Consider the following 27348-nt stretch of genomic DNA (forward strand, 5'->3'; position numbering starts at 1 on the left):
CCCAAACAAACCCAGAAAAACAATTATTTGCCTTGGTACAGAGCAAAGGAAATGGCATTGCCCACAATTGCATCTCCAGCTTCTATTCTGATCACTGTCAGTAAATGAAGGCTTTCAAGGACGTCTTTGATCTACAAAAAAAGAGAAAAATTCCCTTTCAAAGCTTTCAAGGCTGTTTAGTAGCAGATCTTCTAGATCCTTTAACAAAGAAATTTACCACCGCATCGTAGCAAAGCTGCTTCTCATCAGTCCTGGGTTTTAACAAATTTAAACAAGCCTAAATGGAAGTAGATAATGAGTTGGATTTTAAAGTCACCAAAGGACAACATTAATTATCCTCTGAACATACAGCAAAGAAATGTGATTCCCCGATGCAGAACATCTTGAACACCAAGATATCATCTCAGTAATTAGAAGCAGCAAGAAATTTCCATTAATGTCATCCTCTGAGTGTCACTTTGCAAAGCAGAAGACCACACAGAGGTAAAACAAAGGCCTTGCTTTGGTTTCAAACATTTTCCTAGGAAGGCATGAGAAGAACCCAATTCTCTTAAGGAATCAAAGCTCTCCAGGAATGAAAGTCCACTCAGTGCTACAAAAGTAGCCCAAACAAATGAGTAGATTGCAAAAGGGCTAATCCTCCCCCTGCTCCAGATATCAAAGTGGCCAAGAAAGTAGAGCTCTCCCCTCTTCTTCTCTGCAGAAGCAGGATGACTAAGAGAAAAAGTCCCAGCTATTCCTTCAGTCCTCCATCACCAAAGCTGTGCCATAGCACAGGTGCTGCCTTCAAAGTGACCCCAGTTCCAGCCTAGACCTCTCACCTTCCAGACAACTCCTTCCCCAACACGCCCAGCAGCACCAACCCCAGCTCAACACCCTGCCAAGACCCGCAGCTGTCCCCATGCCTGCGCAGAGCTTTCCCACCCCCTGGTTCCCTGCACGTGCCGTGGCATGGCACTCAGGAGGATGTGCTCCAAGGCCTTCCCCGCTAGCAAGCTCAGGCTGCCAGGCCTACGGTTCCTGGATCATCCTTCCCACCCACCCTTCCCGTGCACCGCTGGTCCATTTGCGCTCAGCTCCGACTTGGCCGCTTCAGCAGGACTGCTGCTAAAGGATGGAGAGCAGCCCGGCAAGCTCCTTCTCCAGCTCCCTCTTTACTCTCGGGGCAGGTAGAACATGCCACAGGAAAGCAAGCAGTGCCAAAAGACTTGGGCCAGCATCAGGCACATTGAGGAATGAAACAAGGCCTTTGTTCGATGGAAGGAAGCACAAGCAATTGACAGAAGTGAAGAGGACTTAGCACAGATATCCAGAAGTCCTTAGCACCAGGTAACATCAGAAAAACCTGGAAGCCTAACTTGACATGAGAGTGACTTGACAAAAAGCTTGAGACATAGCCTTCGGGAAGACCTAAGGGCGGCTACAGAATCAGCCCTGTGCAGGGGAAGGCATGAGGAAGATGAGCTGCTTTGGTGCGCTGAGACGACTCCTGGCCAGCAGGTGGACATTAACTTCAGGTCTAGGATTCTGACGCAATGTGTTTCCTTCTAAGCCCCTGCCTATGGAATCACCTCAGCAGTCTAAAGACGGAAGGGATTTTTGATAGAATTCCTACAGAAACCCACTGAAATTTGGACGTGGCGAAGAAGCCTTGTGCTGGGGTGTAGAGCCCTAACCTCCTGCCAATAAAAGAGCTCTTGGTGGACAATGCATTTGTCTGCTGATTTCATTGAATTCTAGAGACCTCTCAGGACTGCTGTATCCTGAGGGAAGGCCCTTGGCCTTGAGCTGCAGGCACCCGCGCAAGCTTCAGATCAGCTCCCTCAGCTTCCAGGACCTCTCTTGGCCGGCATCCTGACGGGGAGGCAGGACCGCTGCAAGGCACTGCTGGGACCCAGCAGGACAGGACCGGCTGTCTCGTGTCCACGTAGCAGCCCCTGACACAGCCAGGGTCATCCCGAAAGCAGACAAGGCTCACGTGTCAGCGCAGAGGGGCAAGGAGCGCTGGGCTCCTCTCAGGGTGTCTCAGCTGGGCCTGCTCCACAAGACGCCCCCATTTGAAGGCCTGCTAATGCCCAGCTGCCAGAAATGCCTGCCTTGTTCTCTCCAAGATGCAGAGGAAGAGGCAGGGAGCAGGGCGCCTTGGGAGGCAAAGCTTCCAAGCCTTTCCTGAGGCCATGCACACACCAAGAGCAGCCAAGACTCTCCCTGCTGCCTGGCCCACACAGCCCAGCTCGGTGCTGGCCCTCTGGGCCGCAGCAGCCTCCAGCAAGCAAGAGGCAAATGCATATTGCCAAGAGTTGAAGCACAGCAGACAGGTAAGACGTGAGACGTGTGCTGGAAGGCCTTTGAATTCACAGCTCTCCAAGACAGCTTTGGGGCTGGCAGCTGGACAGAGATGCTCCTGCTCACACCTTGTCACAATCCGCTTACACAAGCCGGGTTCGTTTTAGGGGTCTCAGAGCGCAAAAGACACTGTGGGGGACAAACTCAGTTTACTCAATCACAAATGCACCTTTATTTAGTGCCAACAAATGCGATAGTGGGGAGAGAAAATAGTAAGAAAGACAGAAAGGAGGGGAAGGGGATTATAGCTTCCAACATGGAGGTTCGAGTCCTCGAGGCTTTTGAAGATGCCTATAGACGTGATCTTCTCCAGTGGGGATATCTCAAAAGTGAGCGAGGGTCTCCAGGGTTTTTATAGTCCTCTCCGAAGCAACAGGCAGTTGGCCAAACAGGTGGGGGAAATCATTGCAGTGTGTTCACTTAGAGAACTCAGAACAAGTCGGTCATCAGCAGGTACAGTGTCAACCAGTACAAGTCAGCAGGCGCAGTCACTTCACCGTGACTTGCCCATTGTTTCTGCTCAGGTTCTGATGTTCTGATATGGATGCTGGGTTTTTCCATCGAACACACCTGCAGGCAGCACTTGGCCGACATCCCACCTCAGCCAGGCCAGAACTTCAATGTTGAGATTTTAAAGTCCCTTTTAGGGGTTTCAGTCTCTGTCCGTGACGATGGTCGTGAGGCAGATGAGGGAACTTCAGGCCATCTCGTACACCACCCCGTGACTCACAATTGTCGTCAAGAGAGCTCCTTCAGCAGGGTTCCGTAGTCTTGCAAAGTCTTCAGGACTCATCCATGTTAGTAGCATATCCTGGAAAAAACAGAGACAGTAGAGAGCGTTTATGAAAGAGAGAGAGAGTGAGAGAGAGAGAGAGAGAGAGAGAGAGAGAGAGAGAGAGTAAGAGAGAGAGAGAGAGAGAGGAGAAATAGGAAAAGGAAATAGAAACAAAACAAATCAATCAATATTGATTAAAACAATTTCATCAAAATAATCAAAACAAATCATCAAATTCCTTAAAGTTATAACAATTTTCAAACAAAAGCTTAATTTTGATTACAATATAACATAATTAAAACAAACAACAATAATCAAAACAAGCAACCAACTAGTTCAAATTAAGCTGCTGTTGGAGGTCTAATTTTCACTCTTAGGGTAGTACGTCTTGTGTCAATAACTTTGGGAGTGTCTCTTGCAAAAGGGGTATTGATTAAACTGTGCGCTTCCATTATAGATGCCAAGTGGGTTAACTTCTTCATCATTTTCCAATTTAGGATGTATAAAATGATTGCTAAGACAAAACCAATCAAAACCAAAACCGAAAGAACAACAGGGGGGTGACATACTCTGTTCAGGATACCTGTGGCAGCAGGTGACCACCCAAAAAGGATATCCCACCACCTGTATTCAGCATCTTTTTTGACCCTTTCTAAAACACAATGTATTTCTTTCACATCATGATGGACTGTCACCAAAGTGTTCTGTCCATTTTTCTTGACCTTTTCCAAAATTCCTACTAAGTCTTCGTGAAGCAACAATTGCTTAATTAAAGTCAGATTCATTCCAATGGGGGCAGATGTTATCCGGTGAAACAGGGTAAAATGTGATTGTAAAATGTGATAGCATGTAACTGGGGCTGAGCAAGAAAAGTCACATCCTGTAATTGGGGTAAAATTGCAGACACAAAAATTTGAGTGATTTTTAAGATTCACTCCTATTTCTTCTACAAACACTACATCACAAGCAGTCCTTACACAAGCACGTCCATTGCCTATATACACAAGCACTCTTTCAGGACTTTCGTTAGGGTGTACTTCAAAATGACAAATAGTTTGCTCTGTGTCCAAACAAATGTCTTGAGCTATGATTGCATTACTCTCACAGATGAACCCTTGTTTTTCACAGACAATATATGACTCTAAATTAACAGTTTGCCATTTCTCACCATTTTGATAGGCCTATTCCCTATGCTCGGAAAGATAGGGGACAGCTCTATCATGATTCAGTCCTAATGCAATGATGGGGAATATCGAGTGCAAAAAGGCATTACATATGGTTAACACAAAAGCTGTGACTGTTGGTATTGGGGTTACAAGTAAAGTTCACCAACTTCCACCAGGATTGGAATTCCTTTTCAAAATCATTTGCATTGTCCCAAATTATTTTCTGAATTTCAGTAGGAAAAGTGCCTTCTTTTCCTTCCCTTATGATTGAGGCAACAACTGTCTGCATCCAAAGCTGTGTCTGGGTGCAGCTAAGAGCCAAAGAAACATTGTTTTGTGTAGCACCAAGTGCATCGATTAACATTTTGTGATCATTCACATTCACCTTTTCCCAATTTGATAATGTGTTTGATAGCAACCACTGATGTGTCCCCAAAACCAATAAGGACAACTGCAATGGTTGTTGTAATTCGGTCAAATCCCTAGTTGTAGAAGCCAATTTGTTCATTAATACCTCTAAATCAATACTGTTCAAAATTCCCAATTTAAGATATTTATCATGGTTTATATGGCCTTCATGTCCCTCGGAGTTCTCCTGTAAAAAGTAAGCACAAGAGAATCTGCCATCAGAAGGCAGAAAGTTAGAATAATGGAAATTCTCCAATGTGCATTTATTCAATACTCTTTCCCTAGAGCACCAAAGGTTACCCATGTGTATTTATTCAGAGGGGTTTTTAGCACTAGTGGTACCTCTCCCTCCGTGGGGAGGTCCACCAAAACAGGTTGTCCAGGGTAACGTGCTGGATTCTTGGAATCACTTGGTCCCCGTAGTGAGGGAACTATGCTTGGAGCTGTTGGGCCAAAAGGAAAAGCATCAGTAAACCAAGGATTTGCTGACTGTTCGGGGGAAAAGGGAGGGGCTATAACTGAGGCAGGTTTGTCTTGGATGCTATCCAAGTTTTCTGCTTCTTGTACTGCCAGTTTTTCCACAGCTCCTTCAGTTATTGAGAAGATGTTACAATAATGTTCAATCTGAGCATACCACTTTCTTACTGAGGCTGTCTGGGCCACCCCATCAGGTGGGGGAGTCCCAGTAGTGACTGACTTAAAAACTTGGAAAGGTCTTCTCCAAACAATTGGTTGTTGTGGTACAATCTTCTCTACTTCTGTCAGAGCTAGGCTAACCACAAACAAGCCTTTTTCCCAGGTAGTATACCTCTTTTCAGCATCTCTGAAACCACGGGAATAAAAACCAACAGGCCATGTCGGACCCTCAGGACCCCACTGCCATATGTGTACTGACAACCCTGAGGAAGCAAATCCCCATTCTACCTGAAAAGGATCTGTTGGGTGGATAGGGCCTAGGGCCTGATGAGCTGTGGCTCCAAAAATCAACAACTGTGATGCCTTTTCCTGAGAAGGGCTCCAGTCCCATTTTACTCCCTTTCTCAACAAATCATAAAGAGGTCTGGCAATTATGGAAAAATCTGGAATGTGTTTTCCCCAAAACACTAATAATCCCAAGGCATGCTGTAGATCTTTCCTGGACTCAGGCACTTTAATTTGATCTGAGGAGGTTAGGGTGTCAGGTGGGATACATGTCAGACCTCCTTTCCACCGGATACCCTGAAATTTTACTTCTTGAAAAGGCTTTTGTAGTCTCTCTAAGGGGACCTGCAAACCAAGGCTTTCTAAGTGGGAAGTTATTTTCTGTTGAACACCCCCACTTGCTGTGTTTTATTGTTAAAACTTGTGCTAGGGAGTGCTGTGGCTTGTTGCCCAAGGCTTGTGGAAGAGGAGGTGCGCTGGGTTGTCGGTTGGATGATTCCGACACAATAGGTTTGGGACAGGGCCAATTAGAAATTATTTTCGCCAATTTATCATACGGCTATTTATCCATTACTCTCGTGGAACTCCCCTTTTCAGCCCTAGCAACCACAGCTGCTGCCGGTTGCAAATTTGTTTTCCCTTTTCTGGGTTTTCATTAGGAGAAGCAATGTGCCTGACTCCTCTGGGTTTTTCTTGTTTGTCCTCTGAGTACTTCACTGGTCCATATTTTCTACTGTAACTTATTAACTCTTCTGCTACCTCACTCCATGTCCCAACTTTATGACTGCTGTTACATTGTGATCTAGGAGTTGTGAAAGGTGAGAAGTCAGTGGAACCAGTTTGATCTCTTGTATGTCCAAGAAATCTTTCAAGTCTATCTACCGGAGAGATAGATGCTATTGTTTTCTGAAGAATTGCTGTTGGTTTAAGAGACTCTGGCAAACCTCCAATTAGGGGGGGTCATAATCTCAGGTTTTACAGGCTGTTGCAATGGTGACTCATAGCCAGGGATTAATTTCCATTCATGTATCATTTGCAAGCACGCCGCTTGGTGTATGTTTTCTAGGAGTTGGTCTGAGGTGCCAACTATTGCCAGAGGGTCGCCCCTCTCAAGGGGGTTTAACCCCCCTGCCCAGTAAGCTGCACGCTGTGTCAGGGACCATGGAGCAGGCGTATTTCCTGTTGTTAAGAAAACTCCATGTCCCCAATAGCCACTTGCTTCTTGTTCACTTCATTTAATTTGGTCACCCACAGTGAGTGAGACTCTAAAAACATACTCCGTCTCTGATTCACTAGGGAGGCGGGAGTATTCTTTCTTTAATTGAGCTAATTCAGTGGCTGTGTATGGTATTTCTTTGGTGGTTATGTGGGGATCATGATCCTCTTCATTTATATAATTATATTCTGTTTTAATGAGAGGTCTCAAGTTGGAGCAACAGTGTTCCCCACAATTTTGCATGTGTACTAATTCTTTCTGAGGATATATTTGTTTAAGGCTGTACGTCTCCTTTCCTTCTATTTCTGTGGGTGAATCTGCAGATTTTAAGTTTTTACTTCGCCCTTCTGCAAGGGAAATCTGCAGCAAATAATTCTGATTTCTTTCCTGTTCTAATTGTTCTTTCAAAGCTTCTACCATATTTAGCAGGGATTCTATTACTGTTTTTTCTTCACTTACCCGTTCAAAACGGGTTTCTATGGCTGCCGAAAGGCAGGCCCCCAAAACTGAGCAAAGAATGCTTTTATTTCTGCCCAGTTTGTATCTAGCATCATGTTGCAAAGAATATATTCTATCTACAATGTTTTCAAAGTTAAACCAATTATTCTGTGCCCACCTTTCTCCGTCTAGAGAAAGTCTAGCACCATGTTTTGCTAACAAGGCATAAAATGCATACTTATCTTTTTCATTCATTTTGTGAAGGGACCAAAACCACTCTCAGGGAGGTACTCTTCAAGTTACACCAAAGGCACAGCTAAAACGGTGTTTCCCTTCACTTCCCTGGAATGGGCGAGGAGACCAAAACTGCCTGGGAGGTTCACCTTAGTTACAAATAGTTGTCTCCTCAACTACACCAAGCAGCCCAAAACACAAAAATTAACTGCAGTCCCATCTTTTGCACAATGAGATCTTTCTGAGAAATCCTGATGACAGGGAGTGCTATTCGCCTGGGTGTATACAGTTTGCGGGAATTTTCCCTCGCCCCCCTTGCTTTCTAACAGCGCTCACCGAAGTGGCGTGCTAGGTGCTGCTGAGACGAGGGTCCTTCCCCTTTTACAAACGATATAAAACCCGCAACCCCTCTGTCCATCAAGACCCTGTCCGTGACACCAATTTAATGTCACGATCCGCTCACAGAAGCGGCGTTTGTGATGGTCCGTTTTAGGGATCCCAGAGCGCAAAAGACACTGTGGGGGACAAACTCAGTTTACTCAATCACAAATGCACCTTTATTTAGTGCCAACAAAGGCAATAATGGGGAGAGAAAAGAGAACAGTAAGAAAGACAGAAAAAGAGGGGAAAGGGATTATAGCTAGGATTAACGTGGAGGGTCAAGTCTTCGAGGCTTTTGAAGATGCCTATAGACGCGAGTGTCTCCAGTGGGGTGATCACAAAGTCTGTGGTTAACTCAGGGCTCCTTAGAGTCCTCTCCGAAGCGACAGGCAGTTGGCCAAACAGGTGGGGGAAATCATTGCAGCGTGTTCATTAAGAGAACTCAGAACAAGTCGGCCGTCAGCAGGTACAGTGACAACCAGTACAAGTCAGCAGGCGCAGTCACTTCACCTTGACTTGCCCAGTGTTTCTGCTCAGGTTCTGATGTTCCCATATGGATGCTGGGTTTTTCCATCGAACACACCTGCAGGCAGCACTTGGCCAACATCCCACCTCAGCCAGGCCAGAACTCCTGTGTTGAGATTTTAAAGTTCCTTTTAGGGGTTTCAATCTCTGTCCTTGAGGATAGTCGTTAGGCAGATGAGGGATCTTCAGACCGTCTCTAACACAGAGATGTCGCAGCACAGCTGGTCTGTAGCTGGACAAAATAAATCTGGTCATAAATCCAATTGGGCTAACCTGGCTTGTTCTAGAAACAAATCCCTAGGTCAACAATTGAACTCAAGCAGAGACCTCAGACAACCCCATCCGAGCCCTGGATGCAAACACATCACTGGCCAGAGAGCTGGGCAGTGCAGAGATCCCAACTAATCAGCTATCCAAGCCTGGGAAATTCAAAGCCCCTCTAAAAAGAAGCTGTGAACAATAAAAGGAGCTGTTTGCTGACAACCTTTGGTGCGTGCTGTGTCATGTGCCTGTCTCCAACCCACGACCCTCACGTAACAGGAGAATTCTGTAAAACGCTAATTGCAGTGGGTTTAGGATGAGGTCAGGCTCAGTGGGAATGCCCAGGTTTGGGAATACAGCTAGAGAGCCAAGCTGGGAGCACTGCTTGGAATTGGCTGGTGTGAGCAGCAGGAATGTTGCTGGCTGGAACATTTTGAAGAGCTGGAGAAAAGAAGCGTTTTGTGGAAGGCCACCAGCTGCCCTTTGCCAGCAGCAGAAGGTGTGAAGGTCCTCTTTGAGGGCCGTCTCTGCACAAGGACAGCCTGGCCTTCTCCAGTACCCAACCATCTTTCAGGCTTTAGGGCTCGCCTTGTCCCTCACTCTGGAGAAGCAGCTTGCTCTTGGAACTCACATATGCACAGTTTCTGGCTGGATTACTTTGTCTTACCACAGACAGCCCTGGAGACAACACTGCATTGAGGCTCAATCCGCAATAAAAGGGGATTTTGTTCCAGCTTTTCCCTCGCACCAGTGAGCAGCAAGCACACCTGGGCCTCCTTCAGGTCTCTGTGTGGGCTGGTAGTCAGCTTCTGTTGGCAATTTAAAGCTTTTCCTCTACTTTTGGCAGCAAAGAATGAAGCATACCCAGGTGCACCCAACCCCAAGTTTCACTCTAAAAAATGACAAATTTCATTCTCCTCTATTCAAGCCGTCAAGAAAACAAACTTTCTTGAGTGAGCTGGGCACAGTGTCCTCCAAGACCATTCACGAGTAGGACATGTTCCAGGGGAAGACTGGCAAACCCAGAGTTTACCCATGCTTAGGAAACCTTTGCAAAACCTTCCCACCTCTAGTGGTGTTGCAGCCTCCTGAGCTCCTGGAGGCCCCAGTCCCCTCAGGCACAGTTTGGACAGGAGGGGGACGGTTCAGTTTCTGAGACGTGGAGACAGGAGGAGGAACAGGCTGCAAACACTGGTACAAGGGCAGGGCTGCTTCCATTTATGGTGCCATGTGGCAGCACAGAACCTTTGATTGAATGTGTGGGAGGTGCTGAAGGGCAAAAATTCTCAGTGATAAGGACATCTTCACTTATCATAGCAAGGGAAGTGAAAGTGCAATCTATCTTTCATGGAAGCTGTTCAGTTTTTAACAAATTATTTTTGCTGAGGACATGCCTAGGCAATGGTGATTTTAGAGCATTTTGTGACTCTCATAGTTATCCTCACACCGGTTTTGCCACATTTTCTCTCTTTTCTTTCCTGGTGAAGGATTTCTCCTGCCCAGCTGGCTTCTGGTTGGAGTTCTACACTCTGGAGTCCCCGAGTTTTCTCAGCAGCCTTTGCAGCGAGTCCTCAGCCAACGTGTGGCTCTGCTGCCATCCCAAATCTGTGCCTGCCTTGCCCAGCCAGGGCGCAAGTGGGGCATGTGCTGGGCATGGCTGGAGAATTGCAGGGACAAAGTCCTCCAGTGTTGTGATGTTCCGCCTGGTTGGCTCAAACCTTGTCACTCCACATTGAACCCTGCCCCTATTGCTTTGGTATTGGCTCCTGCCCCCAAAACTCCTCCCTTGGCCCTTCCCCTTCCAAGCTACTGCAAAGGCACTGTGAGGGGTTCTGCTTCCTGCTCGGGGTTAGAGTTGGAGTTTGCCTCAGGAAACGATCCTCAGAGGGGCACAGCTCCCGGGCCCTGCGGGCAGAGCTGCCTTGCCCAAGGACAGCCGCTGTGGCGGCCGGGGCAGCTGCACGGCCCAGGGCCAAAGCCCCGCGGCACCCTCAGTCCAGCCCACCTGACCGGCCCTGCGGCCTCACCCGGGCTCGGGGCTAGCAGCAGCAGCTCCCTGCTCACTGCTGGAGCTGGTGGCCTTCAGCTTCTCCCCGCTGCCTCCTGTCAGTCCCTGCCTGTCCTCAAGGTCGGCAGGGCAGCCGTGGCCAAAGTGGAGCCTCTGGAATTGGTTCCACGGCCTGGCAGAGCTGCCCCCTCAGCCCCCTGTGTCTCCCCGTCCTTCAGCAGCTCCTCAGGGGACAGCGCCGGGGGCCACCGGCAGCTCCCAATGCTCCAGGGACACCCGGGGCTGGAACTGCTGCTCCGCCCAGCCCGGCCGCCAGCTGGGGCTGGGCACAGCAACAGGGGGCACAGGGGGCACAGGGGGAAAAACAAGAGCTGAAACAGGCAGCCGAGGAGGGAAAGAGGTAAAAATGCAGCCTAGGCCTACACAGACATCAGTCTCTCGGTCTGTATCAATTCACAGACCATCACAGAGCGTTTGCTTTGTGATGTCAGGGCACGGTTGCCACGTGGTCGTGGTGACATCCGAGGTTGTCTTGGTGCACGGAAGGCCTCAGGGGTGTCAGAGCAGCTCTTGAGCTTGCTCAGCACAGGAGCTTTTGTCCTGCGCTTGAGTCTTTTGTCAGTGGGCAGCTGAACACGGAGAGTAGCCTTGCTGTTCTTTAGTGTTAGAGTTTGCAAACTTGCACAGCAGCTGCCACAATGATTGGGCAGCTTGCAGCTGTAGTTTTCTCTGTTTATGGAGTCGGATATTCCTGCTATTTCCTGACACAGCTGGCACGTAAGTAGAGGTTTTCCCTGGGTGTCACCTAACCTGGCTTTTGTATGTCTTCCTGCTCTTTCTTAGTGACTGAGTTGATTTGGAAACAGAAAGGCCATTTGGATGCCGCTTGGGTGAAGCGCTGTCAACACGTTCAGCTCAAAAGGGGGTGTCTGTAGCCAGGGCTGTGCGGGCAGCATTTGCAAGGGAGCCTGCAGGGGTTGTGTTCCCTCCATGAGAGAGTGTGTGGCAGCAGAGTCTGTCATTTCCTCCCTTTGCTGGGTCAAGCGGGACAACTTTGAAAATGTGGACTGGGAGGCCTTCTTGGAAGGTGCTGTAAAAATGCTCTGGTTGTCTCCAGCGTTCTCAAAAAATCTGGTTTATTTTCCCTTGCCCACTGCAGGTCACCTGAGCCGAGTGTTCAGAGGTTCTGATCCTGAGGTGAGTAAGAAAGGAACATTTGATTTTCCTGGCGTTTAAGAATTGTGCAGCAAGCTGCCAGCTTGGCCTGTGGCAGTAGAGTGCAGAGGACCAGATGAGCAGGCTGCAAGAAAATCCATTTCCATGTCTGCAGCAGCAAGAGCAAAGGCGTCACTGGCTATTTCCTAATTTTCCATTTCCTCATTTTCCATTGCAGAGCTTTAAAAGAGCTAAAAGCCCAGTTTTGCAGGGAGAAAGTTGCCCCCACAGAGTAGCCAAGGGGGGAAAATCTGATTCAGAGCAATTGGCAGCACAGTTGAATCAGCCTATTTGAATTTAGTCTGAGTGACTTAGAATCCCATTGCTCTTAAGGTCGATGATTTGTGCTTAGTACAGCCGGTTTGAGGGCTGAAGAGAAGGAAGCTTATAAATGAGCCTGTATCTCACCGTCCTCTCTGTCCACAGATCACAGAAGCAAGAGCAGACTCTCCTCTGGCTCCCTCTTCTCCTGCAGAAGAGGCCAACGAGGAGCCAAATGACCACAGGCCTCCAGCAGCGGTCACACCACAGCTGGAACTTTCCCAGACAGTAAGTGCCACTTCTGGAGGGTGCTGTCTTTAGTGCAAGGCAGAGGTGCAAGTTTCTGCCCAGCCAGCTCTCGCTGCTGCTGGCTGAGGGTGCTGAGTGCTGCAGTGCTGCCAGGACCTAGGGTCTCCCCCCAGCCAGTGACAGCTGGGCAATGGGCTTTGATCTGCCACGTTGAGTCACCAAAGGGCTGGTGCTCCGCATGAGCATCTGGCTCAGCGAAGCTCTATGCCTTGGCTTCTGCAGAGCTATAGCCCAAGGGCGCACGGGCTCCTTCTGGAAGTCAAGAGATTTTGTTTGTTTGTTTTCCTACTTGGGACACCTGTGTTTGGCTTCTGGAAAGTTTCTGTAGTTTTCTCGAGTCGTTCATCACTTCTACAGAGTCTTTTGGGCACTCCAGTTGTGCCCAGCCTTGTCACGTGCAGAGATTGGCACTGGGAAAAGAGGTTGGCAGTGGAAGCAGAGGTGGGCAGGGACACAGAAAGAAGTGGCTGAGCGAATGTGATTTTGATGCTGAAAGAGGAAAAAGCTGAGCCTGATGGCAGCTCCCTGTCACTTGCTCTGCGTTTGTGTGTGCAGAATCTCAAGGCAGAGCCACAAGCAGAGCTGCCTGAAGCTCAGAGTGACATCAAGGCAGTGAAGAGGAGGAACACAGAAGACATGATGGAGATTCATCCTCAAGAGGAGATGCATCTCCATCAGCAGAGGGGACATCAACAACCTCAGGTGAGTGAGAGAGGTGAAGCTACTCCAATGAGGAAACATCCTCTCTCACTTTATCTTCAGAATGACAAGGAACAGCTGCAAGCAGGGCTGCAGGAAATGGAGGCTAGGATCAAGGCAAAAGAGAAGAGGATGGAGCAAGAAATGGAAACAATGAGAGACATACTCAATGCCTTCCATCAAAGTCTTCAAAAGCAAGTGAGTGAAACAGCAATAACTGCCACAGTCACCAAGCTGGTGCTTTCTGCCCTTCTTGCCTTTCCACTGCAGAGCAGCAGGCAAATGGGGTGATGCCTCTGAGGGCCATCCTGCTGTAGTGTCTGTGGCAGCCATTCTGAAGGACATTTCCTGGTATCTTGAATCTCAACTGCTGCCCTGGACAATGGAAGTAGTCCTTTGGCCTTTTGGCCAGCAGTCATCCAAACTGACTCCTGCTGGCCTCTTCTCGCTCTCCTCGTTTCTTGTGGTGTTCTAACAGTGGAACATGGTGCCCAAGATGGAGGATGGAAACAAGCTGTCTGTAGCCCTTGTAAATCTCTTCTTTCCCTTTGCTCACAGCTGATGACTCTTGGCTAAGAGGGACAAGCTGTAGTCTCTGACTGCTTTGTTCTTTTTGACTCGAGGTGGAAGTGTTGACATCTGGCCAGGCAGCCTGCAAAGGTCTCCTGCAAATGACTGAGAAGGAGGAGCCCCAGGATCGGCGTGAGCCGCAGGCACTGCCTCCACCAGAAGTGCTGCCGGTTGAGAATGACCTGAACGTGGTGGAGGACAAGAGCACTCCGTGGGGGGAGGTAGAACATTTGAACCGGGAGCTGCAAGTGTGTCTGCAGCCCTTGGAGGGGGAAAGGAGCCCTTGGGATGAAGTGGAATGGTCCTTGTGGCAGTCGTCCTTCAGAAAATCTCTGAAAATGGAAGATGAATCTGGCCATGAACTCCAGTAAAACCAGCCTTTGGCTTTGGCCCATCCAGTCAAATGGAAGTGGACGTGCAAAAAATCCATTTTAAGAGCCCTGCGTGTGGCAGGCTGACAGCATCTTCCTAAGGGCTTGCATTTGGAACGGCATCTCAGGGTCATCTCTGCCAGCCACCTTTCTGAACCAAACTCATTTCTTCTCCCAGATCTACACAGGCTCTTGCAGCAAACCTGCTGCAGCAGGAGCATTGTGTCAAGGAGCCTTTGCTCCCCAAGCTGAGAAGGTGAGCCCGGGCAGCCGGTTCATCTGCAGCGCTGACACAGCTGCTGCTCAGCAACAGCAGATCGAGGAGGACTCCCTGGAGCTACTGAGTACGTCTTGTGTATTTCTTGTCTGAGGGATGGTGTCTTGTGTGCACGTGGCAGCGTAGCTGGACCAAATGTTCCTCCTCAGTCTGATATCACAGGGACATTTAGGATTCCCCATAGGAACCTGTGTAGAAAATCAGTCTCTGCTGGCCATTTTTGCTTCAGATCTGTCTGTCTTGTTCTTTGGTTGTTGTTGCCCAGCTCACCACAAAGGGTTCAGAGCCCCAGCAATGGGGCTGCCTTTTTAGGTGTCTCCTGGAAGCTGGGATCTCTGCTTGAAAGTCAGCATCTTGAGTTTTGTTTTCCTCAGTGACAATTGTGAGCATGGAAAATCCTATGACAGAATAAATCAAAGTCAAAAATATCAGCAGTGGATGAGTCCAACCACAAAACCATGGGCCAGGTGTTTTCCTGGTAGAATATCTATCAAGTCTGAAGTCAGGCAAGCTGCAAAAATGTTCAGACACTGAGGATAGATTGTCCCATCTCTCAGTATCAGTCAGAGTTTGTAAGCATGACCAGAAGACATTGTCAAATTGTCAAATTGTCACACTGCCAAGGCCTTGCCTGGAGCAAGGAATATGACCTGGTTGATCTCCTGGTCTCTCAAGCATGGGACAGCTCTGTGTTAATTTCCTTTGCATTTTTGTATATCTATAATCAGCTGGCCACAATACCAGAGGGAGAAGGATCTTGCTTGCCTGAAAGAGAAACCTACCCTCTGCCATAGCCTTCTTTCCAAGAGTTTGCTGAAGGAAATCCTCCATGGTCAGGATTAGAACTGCATAAGTTAGAGACTGAAACCTGAGAAGAAAGAAGAAACCCTCTTTCTGAGCTGAGGCAGTAATCCTCAATGCTTCAGGCCCAGTGGCCATGCACTTGAGAGCAAAATGCATCATCTGCCTTCTGACAGAGCCCTTCTGCATCCTGCAGGTTCTAGGCATTTCCAGCAGAGATCTCCAGTCTGGGCTGGCTTTCACTCCAAGGTCTAAACGGTTTCTCCTTTCTTTGCTGCTCTTTTGTTTCTAGGACTTTTGGAGAGGTTTGTAGAGCACTCTTCACTGCCACAGGAGGAGAGGTAAATGTCAACAGCCCCCACAGACTCTGCTGCTCTTGGGGGCTTTCCTCTCTGTGTCAGCTGTGGCTGCAGCTTTGGCTAGAGCTGTGTTGAAAAGACACAAGAAGCACAGACTTGTGGCAGCCTGCCAATTGCATTTGGGACAGTCTTTGTCCTTCTCAGCTGCCAGAAGGAAGGCAAGGAGGGGAGTGGCTCCTTTCACTGAAGGACTTGCTCACTTGCTGAATTGCTGAAACAACGGTTGTGCCTCCTCGAGCATCTCCCTGCTCTTTGGGGCTTCAGCTTGAGTTCTGAATTTTCATTTCTGGCTGCCAGCAAATACATCTGAATGATACTTGTGGGAGCTCGGTACCTCTGAACAACAGAACCAATTAGATTTCTGCAGAAGCCATTTCATATTTACATTACACTATGTTTATAGATTGTAAGACCACTGTTCACACCTTCATGCCTTTCTTGATCGGTTCGTCTGCTTTGTTTGCTCAGCACACGTCCCTTAGGCAATTTGATTGGCTATAATTCCGAGCCTTCATGGCCTCTATCTCATTCTTCTTGTCCTGGTATTCAATTTCCCAGGCTCCTCTTCTTTTTAGAACAGTTTGTGTCTCTGTGGCCTTGATATATTCCCAAAGAGCTGATACTTGTAACTAATATCTCTAGGTGGTAGTTCGGCTGGAGCACTTTGTATTCCAAGTTGTGCGGATCCATTGCTGCAGATCCATTGCTACAGTTACTGGTAGCTCCTCAGCCACCTGCTGTGCTGATGGCTCTCCCTTCTGCTGGAGAAGAGGCCAAAGAGGAGCAAAATGAGCAAAGTTACCACAACCCTACAGCTGTGGTGACAGCAGAGTCAGATTTTCCTGAGATAGTAAATGCCAGTTCTGGAGGGTGCTGTCTTTAGTGCAAGGCAGAGGTGCAAGTTTCTGCCCAGCCAGCACTTGCTGCTGCTGGCTAAGGATGCTGAGTGCTGCAGTCCTGCCAGGACCTAGCATTTGCCCCAGCCAGTGACAGCTGGGCAATGGGCTTTGATCTGCCATGTTGAGGCACCAAAGGGCTGGTGCTCCATGTGAGCATCTGGCTCAGTGAAGCTCTGTGTCATGTCTTCTGCAGCGCAACAGCCCAAGGGTGCAGGGGCTCCTTCTGGAGGTCACAAGGTTTTGTTTGCTTGTTTTCCCATTTGGGACCTGTGTTTGACTTGTGGAAGTGTTCTGCAGTTTTCTCGAGTCGTTCTTCACTTCTACAGAGTCTTCTGGCTTTTGATAAGCTGCAAGGAGGTGATTGTGTTGTCCATGAAGCTGTGGGGCCACTTTTGTCCCGTGTGACAAAAGAAAGCAACCATATGGCTCTGAATCCTTCTCGTAAGGCAAAAGGCAGAAGCAGCAAGTCTCTGTTGCTCCATTTTGTGGTGAAGTCTTACAGCATTGAAAAGTGCATTGGAGCCTGGAGCGGGGATGAAGCTGCAGGTCCTTGCCTGTTGTCTTGTGTTGCTAAGAACAGGAAGGACACGTTGAAATTCTGTAGGCTGTATTTTATAGCAAACGTGCACCTGTGTGCCAGGAGAGGTGGGTGGGACAAAAGGAGGCAGGGATGCGGGTCAAGAGCAGCAGAATGTGAGCCCAGCGTGCCAGGAAGGCCAAGGGCATCCTGGCCTGTGTCAGCAATAGGGGAAGAGCAGGAGCAGGGCAGTGACCGTCCCCCTGTGCTGGGCAGCGCTGCGGGCACAGCTGGAGTGCTGTGCCAGTTCTGGGCCCCTACTCTGTTCCAGGTAGCCACTCCAAAGCATCAGTACCTTAACTGGAAACACAGAACTGTCACAGAATCATTACGTATCAGGAAAAGTTCCATTTTGGCAGCACGGTCTCTGAGACGATATTCCTGTCTTGAACTGGGATGAAATTTTGTCTTACATGACAGAATGAAGTATTTCATTAGTTCATCACCCACTATTTTGCAAATACGATTAATAGCTTATGTCTAACATGGTTAAGTGGAATTATTTGTCGAGAGGCTACTCCCCTTTTAATTGTTAATTGCATTTCTTCACGAGTTGGGAACAATGTGTGGGCAATTCTGAGATGAATTAGACAGGAGTGAATTGAAACAATGGTGAATTCAGAAGACAGATATTGACTTTGCTGACATCAGTCTGAAATATGCAATTACCCCATGACCTTGCTAAATAAATAAGTTAGAGCTCTTATCCGGTGGCATCAATAGAAAAACTCAGTACTTTCAGTGTACTGAGTCAGAACTGGGATTTTTTCTGCTTTTCAACTAGAGAATCCTAGTTGACTTTTTTCTGCAATGGATTACTTAATTATTTTTCTGCCACTTGTGTATGCTAATGCTTAGCTGATCACTTTAGACTTCCACGGACTACTGACTTTTTAATCCACCTCAGAAAGTTAAATTTCCTATGAGGAAGAGGAGCAACACTGGGAATATTTTGCTTAGATGATTAGAAACTATATAGGGAAATCACAGAGGTCGTTCAGCACAGAAAAGAAAATCAAAGATTTGCCAATATTGCTTTGCAAAAACAACGTCCACGGAACAATTAAGAATTTTGTGATGAGTATTTCTCTAGCCGGTGCATCACCAAGGAGGCCACTGGAAAATTCTGTCTTTCGTATTATTTAGCACATTCTGAAAGTGGACAGGTTTGTGGACAAAAAGAGGTGCTAGAAGACTTCAGGAGTAGTAATAAATATTAATTATTATTAATTATTACTTCAGGAGTAGTATTAATGGGCCTGTTTAGCTTCAGCAGAGCAATACATCTTGGCCTTGACATTGCTTCTTCACAGGTTCTCACAGTTTTGGCATCTAGGCAGAAGCATTTCTCGGAAGCAGTGCTTGTGCCCATTGTCCTCTTACAGAATGAAATTGTTTCGGCCTTCAGTTTCAGCTGTGAGCCCGACATTGTGTCAGAGGTCATCACAGGTCTTTGGGGGAAGAAAGCAGGTCTTACCTGCTGGTCTTGTGATTGCATCATTTTTAGTGATGCACCAGGTAGCTGGACTCTGAGGGCTGACGGAGAGTTTTGAAGCAAACTGGAAGTAAGATAGATATGGTCTTTCAGTTATTAAAGAGAGTTTCTAAAAAAGGTGAAAAGCAACTTTTTACATGGGAAAATAGTGATAGAATAAGGAGGGAATGGTTTTGAAATAATAGAGGGGAGTTTTAGGAAGAAATTTGTTTCTGTGAGGAGGGTGGGACATTGGCACAGGGAATTTATACATCTGGAAATGTTTAAATTCAGGTTGGAAGGGGCTTAGAGCATCCTGGTCTAGTGGAAGGTGACCCTGCCCATGACAGAGGGGTTGGATAGAGGTGATGATTATAGTTCCTTTCAGTCCACACTATTCTGTGTTTCAGTGATTGCATGATGATTCCATAATTCTATGAGGTGTGACAATGAAGATGGCTCACAAACCTTCCTGTCCCCAAAAACGAACCTCAAATAAATGATTGTTGGGGGTTGGGTTTGTTCCTTCTTTCTCTGGGGAATTTTTTCCCCACGGGTTGCCAAGGGGACCGGGTGTTGGATACTTGAGAGTGCTTGGCTGAAACAAAGAGGTAGACAAAAGGTAGAGGGGGGAGATAACGCAGGTAGAGGACAGGGCTTGAGGCAGCGGCGTGCTCTTCTTCTTCCGGCGTTCGGGAGACGCGTGTCGGCCGCTCCTCGAAGATCTCAGCCGCCGCAAAGCACGCGGAGCAGAAGCTGGGCCGCTTTTCTGCCTCGCCTTCGAGCTTCTTCGGCGCTGCTCGTCTTGCTGCAGCGTGACCCTGCACTCCCTGCGCTGCCGGGACATCCTGCCCCTGCCTGCCGGGACACCCTGCCATCCCAGCTACCAGCCCGGGACTTTTCCACTGTTCCAGCTTGGTGCTCTGAGGATCCTGCAGGGACACCGAAACCAAACTGCCCTGGGTTTTGTGAAACAAAGCCCTCAAGGTTCTTGGTACTGTTGTCGTTTGTCATTAATGCTGTAGTTGTTTGGTGGGGGGGGGGAGTTTTTTTTGTGTTTGTTTGCTTTGTATTACATACTAGTAAAGAACTGCTATTCCTATTTCCCAAATCTTTGCCAAAGAGCCTCTGATTGTAATTTTACCTAGCAGATACCTGTCTTCCTAAACCAAGACAATGATCTAAACCAAAACAGGGGCATTTGGTCTCCCTGGCCAATCATTTTGCTATCCTTCACATTTCCAGAAGGAAGGTATTTTTTACAACGATTGAAAACAAATAAATAAATGGAGTGACACTACTACCTGATTTGTTGGGAAATATGCACATATACTCCTGAAAGCATATTTCTCAGTCTTGGTTTCTATGATAAAAATAATAAAAAAAAAAAAAAAAAAAAAAAAAAAAAAAAAAAAAACCAAAACAAAAGAAAAAAATAAAATTAAAAAAAGGGAAGAGAATCAGTTAAATGTCGAGCTTGGGGAAGGAAAACCTCAAGACAATTATCCTTTTGCTGTTAAGGTTTCTCTTAAATGAACACAAGTTGTCATTTCTTTCTTTCTGCTCTTCCACATGTAACTCATATAGGGTTTTTCAACTTCCCTTCACACTTTGTAACTTTGCAAACCAGCTGGAGCTGCATATCTTTTAGCTGTTACAGATAGAACTGTTTCCTTGGTAGGTAGAAAAGTTGAAAGTATTCTTATCCATTTTCTCACAAAGTGAGAAAAATCCATGTATGCATATACCTACTGAAGTGTCATCCTAAACACAGAATAAGAGTCCTTTGTGAAGGCAGCTCAGTTGGATCCTACAAGGAGATTTGAAATGTAAGAAAATAATTTTGGGTACCTAAACACCTTTTGTTTCTACTCAGATCTGTAAAGCTCAATAATATATACATTTTAAACCCTAAAATTTAATTCTGTTCTCTTGCCCAACTCTTTTCTGTTTGTTGAGTGAGCCATAGTGCATTGCTTTGCCTAAATGTTAGTGCATACACTCAGAGCTCATCCATTCCTCCCAACAAAATACCAAATTTCCAAGTAAGCGTGTGGAATGGGCTTAACTGTATTTAAGTGAGGCTCCAGTTAGCCTACTGAGAGAGTCAGAGGAAATACCAATGATCTGAGAACTCATCTCCTTTAAGGATGGGAAAAATAGAAACAGTAACAGAAAGTGGTGTCTGACCACTTTTTTTGAAAGCCATCTTCCTGGTTACTCGTTGTAATAGAGCCCCCTAGCCCCTTCCTTTTCTATCCTAGTAGAACGGCAGAAAAGGAAGATCCTTAGGATTAGTAAGAAAGAGGACAGGAGGATAGGCAACTTTTGGGTGACACGTAGCAGAGATTTGGCCCTAGGCCAGTGAACTGGCTTGCATAGAACTCACAAAAATGAGGGGCAGGATCTCAGGCCATTGCTATTCCAAAAACGTACCCACCACAACTGGTCCATAAAGCCATCAAACTGTCTATCCTCCACTCACATATTCAGTTTTAGAAATTTAGTATCATGATTTGGAAGAGGAGGAATTTCACCCAGCTTACCTAGGAATGAGAAATCTCTCCTTGAATGTAGGCTGTCGTCCTTCCTAAAAGTGGACCTGCGCTATCTCAGTGAAGGACCCATCAGCTACTCAAGTGGAGTACCACAAAGTCCTGTTAAACAGTATTCTCTTTAGTCCTGTATTCTAATGAATAACAAAAAGTAAGAGCCTGTTTCTTACAGATCAAGCTCCTCTGAGCACATTGCTGTATTGTAAGCTTAGACAGGTTTGGAAAAGTAAGTAGACTGCTGAGACAGCTACTAGACACCTACAGATAGGCTTAATTTTGGTCTCTAGTTATATTAACAGTTATATTTACTCCAGACTAAATGTTGCTCTCCATCTCTTCTTCACCAACAGGAGGCAGTCTCTTCTGTGTTTTGGGAATATCATGTGACTTCACATGAACTGTTGTAGCTGCCTCCTCTTGCCAGATTTCCTCAACTTTTAACTACTTTTCACAAATGTCAACAGCTGACACAGTTGGTGGTTTTAGACAAACATTCGCTGAAAACAACTCTTCTCTGTCACCTAAAGTAATACCTTTTTAAAATGATTATTTACAAGGCCATAAATCGATGTCTTCACTGAAATTTCTGGTTGAACTTCCAATACTGTTCTTTTCCTTTAGTTTACCACATAGAATTTGATTAGAGGGAGAATTGAGTTTGATAGGGAATGGCATAGAAAGAGCACAGAGTGTTAGAGGAAACAGCAACAAGTGGAGATTTGATGAAAAACCTTGAGATGATAGTGGTGAAAGTGAGGAAAATAGAAGTGGTGAAAAAAGTTTGAACTTCCTTCTCAGGAGCTGTCCTTTCCATCTCTACTCTTGTTCAAATATTCTACAGACAACTATTTTGGGTTTGAAGGACTCTTAAGAGGTGCTTCTCAGCATGCATTCTTCTCTGAGCTTCTCCACCACCATCATGCTCCTTCCCTTGTTTTCTCCTCTATGCACGACAGCCAAATCCCTGAAGCAGCAAGTGATAGAACAAGAGGAAATGGCCTCAAGTTGGGCCACAATAGGTTTAGATAGGAAATCAAGTAAAATTTCTTTACTGGAAAGGTTGTCAAGCCCTGGCACAGACTGCTCAGGGCAATGTTGAAGTCACCATCCCCAGAGTGATCTAAATGTGTAGATGTGTTGTTTGGGGACACAGTTTAGTGATGGGCTTGTGAGCTCTGCGTAAATGCACAGACTCTATGATGTTAGAGGTCTTGTCCGACATAAATGAGTCAGTAATTCTACAATTCTGAGATGCTTGCTGGTTTTCTCTATTTTGGATGCAGGTGTGTATGAACAGCACAGTGGGTGTTTGAAACCTCCCATGGTAAAATTTGACATCCTCTGTTGGGCACAATCCACTTTAACTTGTGCCTAAGATAATTTCAGGTGCCAGCACTGAAACTAGCAAGGCAAATGTAGACATTATTTCCTATGTTCCTGTGTATAAATTTCCAGAAGAAAATCAGAGATTTTATTATCATTCATAATTACAATACAAGCAAACTCTAAATGTCAGTCAGAGCAACTGAAAAGCAGGACTTATGTGCTGAATCACTTCTGTGCTGTGAAGCTGGGAAGACATAATGCTCAGAGCTGAGAAACATAGTAAATTAAAAGAAGAAAGAAGAGATTTCAATAAAACACGATGTACTCATAATTTGAGGGACAATAGGACATCTTAGAATGACATTTACTGCTGTTTCCATAAAGTGGGAAAGCGGGGACCGGGGGGGGGGGGGGGGGGGGCGGGGGACGGCTGGTGTGCGCGGGGAGGAAGCAGCTCTGGACTCTCAGTGATTGCAAAAGCCCACACTGTAAAAAGACCCTATTTTGGTTAACATGTTGTCCATCTTTAATGGTAATAGCTTTAATGTAACAGCTGGTTTTGATGTAATTTCTTTTCCCAGACTTCCCCCCAGACTGCTCCCTGGGTACAGGCAGGGAGGCCAGAGATCTAAAGCCAGGAGCTAAAGGATTTTTCATCATTTAACAGGCCACTTGTTGCTATGTACTCTGCAAGCTGGACAGTGCAGCCTAGCAGGACAGTGGGATCTGTTTTAATATTACATGCTTCCAAAAGTGCAACTGGGTCTGCAGAAGCAACCTGGGCATCATCATTTTGTACCTGGGGGTTGTGGGATGCAGCAAAATATCCTCAAGTAGCATGGTGATAATGGTTGTCTATATGTGCACTCGATGTTCTGACATAAACCTTCAAAACACAGTGAGGGATGGAAATGACCTAAGCAGGTAAGAAAGCAAACCTGCTGCTCTGGGTCATAATAGCTGTGCCTCAAATTACACTCTTAATTACATGAGTGTAATTGGAAGAGAATTGTTCACAATTCCTGCAAATTCCAGTCCTTTTCCACTGCTCCTGTTACACAGTCACACAAGGGTTTCTTTCCAGAATCTATGAAAAAATTAGTATAAATTGTCTGCAATCAGGACACAATGAGATACTGTCTGTAAGAACCACATGAACACGGGAAGGCTGATTTACTAGAAGAGTCTGAGAAAACATTGCTGACTGAGAAAATATGGGGGCTGGGTGACTTTTCCCCCTCAAAAATGGAAAAATGTCTCCTGCAACTGAAGCCAAAAATGTCAAGCTCTAGAAGTGTGATTATTTATTAAGGGAATTCTTGCCAAGAAGATCTCTTCTTTGAGGAGGATTGTATTCAGCAAATAAAACCCAGAAATATTCATATTGGTCAATTCTTTGTGCCAATAATGTTTTTACGTATCAGAACAGCTATTTGGCGTTGGTTCTAGTCCTATTAACTTTGATTCTTGACATGCACAAGGCAAAAGAGGTTAATGTTTTGCCTTTATATTATGCTCAATGATCATGTATGTCAAGCCAAACAGAAAAGGAGCACTCAGGTAACTTGAAAGATAGCTAGTAAATCAATCAAAATTTGCTGTTTTCCTTGCTCCTTTGTTGTCAGTATTGTGGACACTGTAAGATGGTGAGACACAAAGGTAAGCGCTTTCTAGAATCTCATTTTTGTCTAAGGACCTTAATAAATCAAAAAACTACTGAAACTATCGGGAAGGGCAATTTGAGTATTCTCTCTGCCTTGAGAAAATGATGAAACCGCTTTTTTGAAACTGAAACCTCTGATTGTTTAGCCTTGTCCCAAATTCAGCTGTGCAATCGCACATTCTGGATTGGAACTCCTTCCCTAGGTCCTGCTGTGTGTGCCAGAAACTCAGGGGATGTGGAGTAGATACTCCTTGATGAAGGGTTGCTGTATTTTCATGTACTGTATTTTCTTTTTCTGAAAGAGAGGGAAGAGCTAATGGAGGTAAAACTGAACCGGTTGAGTTCACTAGGTGGTGTTCTGTCACTGTATCCCATGCATAGGATGTTTCTCCTTTTTTTTTTAAGGATGAAAAATGTAGAGAAGTCCTTTACACTCCTTTGGAGAGGACATCCATGGTACTTCACATCTGCTCAGCCTAGGTCTTACAGAGGCTCACAGGTAAGATTGGATCACAGCCAAGGAGGTTTTAGGAGTCTCTGGGATGTGTCTTCAAAGCACTGACCTCATCTGCATGAGTGGCACCTGCCTGTGACATGCTTCCCCAGCTTGAAACCCAGTAATGTTATAAGTTGTGCTATATTCTATCTGTTTGTAGGGAACTAGTGCCATAAACATAAATTCTGTGCTCTACTAACCATATATTCTCTTAATAAAATGAAGTTTTAATTGTAACTACAATTTACTGCTGCCATTGCCAAGGATTCCTTAGAGTGTCCATTTGTCCCCTTTCTGTTGGATAGCACTTGTGACCTCAGGAATCTTCTCTGTGTATTTTTTAGGTAGAGGGTAAGCCTAGTGGGAGTTCACCATTAGAAATGAGGCTGTCTCTAAATATTCTGCCAATTCTCTATGCTTTGCATATATAAAGGTAGTAAAGAAAGGAAAATAAAATTAGTCAAAACAGACAACCCAGAATATGAAACCTGTTTCCACATTCTTTACATAAGAAAATGTGCCTTTATTGCTTTCCATATGAAGATATAGATGTACTTCCATTTGGAAGACAGCTTTTGAAAGCTTTGCAGAACTCAGCTGCAAAATACAGACTTTGAAATGAAAGTTGGTATAAAGCAACTGATTCTTTTATATATTGCATACTTCATGTATATAATGCTGTACATATTATAAGCATGCTAGTGGGGCATTCTATTTTCAGCACACTCAACTGTGACTTTGTTGCTCAAACAGCTAGTGGTTAATAATACAGATTTTTGAGGGTTTGTATGTCACCAGATTGTTTCTGAAATTTGAAATGATCTAATGAAAAGATCTTCATTAACATATACTTTTGCCTATCATTTTGAAAACAGATCCATGCCCAAATCTAATATCTACAAGGCTTCCCTTTTATCTCCCTCCTCAAAAGTTCCATCATTCATTTAAAATAAAGTCATACCCTCCAATAGGAATTTTTTATTGTAGTTGATATTACACTCTGTATGAACTAATATACTATGGGATTAAAAAACACAAGGACTAATATGCAGGAAAACTTTTTTCTTCTACTTCTATGCAAGAAATAAATTTAGTTGAATTTTTGTTCTTCTGAAGTTCTTTTCTTTCAAGAGGAAAATAAGGAACATACATTCCACTATTTACACTCTCTTACATGTACTTTCCACATACAACTACCTTCTGAAAAAGTACATGTGAAGAGCTGCCCTTTTACTGAGTGAACTAAGGTCATCCGCTCTGCCTTTGTCTGCTATTGAATAAATCACATCTTTCTTTTATGCAATGATGTGGAAGCTGCATCCCTTGATTTTGAAGGTATTTGCCACTGATCCTTTCTAATTTATCCTGGAAGATTGCTGAGCAGTAGTTTTCTAAACTCTAGTTTTCACTGCTGAAAAGGGACAAGACAAGCTTTCCTAGAAGTTGGGGAGAATTCTGGCAAAATTCTCCTGGCAGTCCAAGCTTCCTTCCAGCACATCTTTGTTGAAATGAATGAACAGGTTTGGAGGACATGGAAGAGGAAAGAGGGGAGGAAAAGGGACATTTCACAGTTTTTTGTCTGTCACAATGATCAGTTCTGCCTACTGAGATGAATATCCAAAAACAGTGGACCATAAAATAAACATAATAGCTCAAAACCATTTACAATCACCAACCAATTGTCTATTACACATCTCTTTCAGTTCATGAGATCTACCTCAGAGTGGGAGGCTATTTCTAAATTCTAGGTCATATTTAACCATCAATTTCAGTCCACCAATTTCAAAGGGATGGAAGTAATACAAGGTAAAAGTTAGGAAACTGAAAGGAACAGCAAGCCAGAAGTTAAGAAAAGTCCCTGCACCATGTATTAAAAAGATGCTGTGAAGACAAGGTGGGGAAACTCCCTAAAAATGTGTGATTGTATTTCTCAGTGCTATAATCCCAGTTTTGGGAAACTGTTTCATGCTGCATTACAAATTCCAAACATGTATTTTGATATTTGGAAATTTGTTTATTGTGCTACTTTTTTAAAAAAAGAATACTTCATTTTATTTTATTTTATTTTATTTTATTTTATTTTATTTTATTTTATTTTATTTTATTTTTATAATATTCTGTTTTTAAATTGAAAGAATAATCTACCACTTCTTCTGAAGACTAATCAGAAAGGTGCTGGCTATAGACAACAAGCTTGATTCAAAAGAAAATATTCAAATGAATACTTTGAATATTTACAGACTGCTTTGAGTTTTATTACTCCAGTTGAAATGTAATCAAAGTATTTAGAATTAGTGGCTTCAAACATAAGTGTAAAATTGAGGAATTTAAAAGTTAAAACTAGAAAGTTACATATTCTGCAGTGCCTAGCACAGTCTGGGTGTGTCCTTATATGATTCAGAAAATTGTCATGTTCATGACTTGTACTAAATTGTCCTGCTCATGTGGTTTTAAACATGTTGAAGGGAGGGGTTACTATTTTTTACTTACCAGTCTATCATTCCTCATTTGGTTTGTAAAGAAGTGCAGTCACTCTTGGAGCTAGTAATCCTGACTTTTGTTTGTGTTCCTCTCCCAGTCAGGACAACTGGCAGAGGGACTATTAAGGACAGCAGCCAGGCTGGGACATGTAAATTAGCTTCCTCCTGTTATCTCTGACACCCATTGGGTACAGGCTACACATCTGCCTACCATCAGCTTTAATTCAAGTTCATCATGCCCAGAGACAGCATCCTCCAGAATGAAGAAAAAACTGGCCTGCTGCCAGCACCCTTTGTTCCTTCCATCTGGGTAGAACAGGATTACCTAGGATTAGCC

General features: G+C 45.2%; 1 protein-coding gene across 1 annotated transcript in view; it reads left to right on the forward strand.

Moving 5' to 3' along the window:
• LOC136303890 (serine/threonine-protein kinase PAK 3-like) overlaps positions 1 to 27348 on the forward strand; it is a 302023-nt gene that overhangs the window by 240866 nt on the left and 33809 nt on the right. Inside the window, exon 5 of the mRNA XM_066207590.1 lies at positions 13020 to 13361. Within this exon, the coding sequence (XP_066063687.1) occupies positions 13020 to 13361 (342 nt within the window). The remainder of the gene's footprint in view (positions 1 to 13019; positions 13362 to 27348) is intronic.

The sequence above is a fragment of the Chamaea fasciata genome, unplaced genomic scaffold (genome assembly GCF_029207755.1).
Source record: "Chamaea fasciata isolate MVZ Bird 193981 ecotype frontalis unplaced genomic scaffold, bChaFas1.0.hap1 SCAF_42, whole genome shotgun sequence".
Classification (NCBI taxonomy): Eukaryota; Metazoa; Chordata; class Aves; order Passeriformes; family Sylviidae; genus Chamaea; species Chamaea fasciata.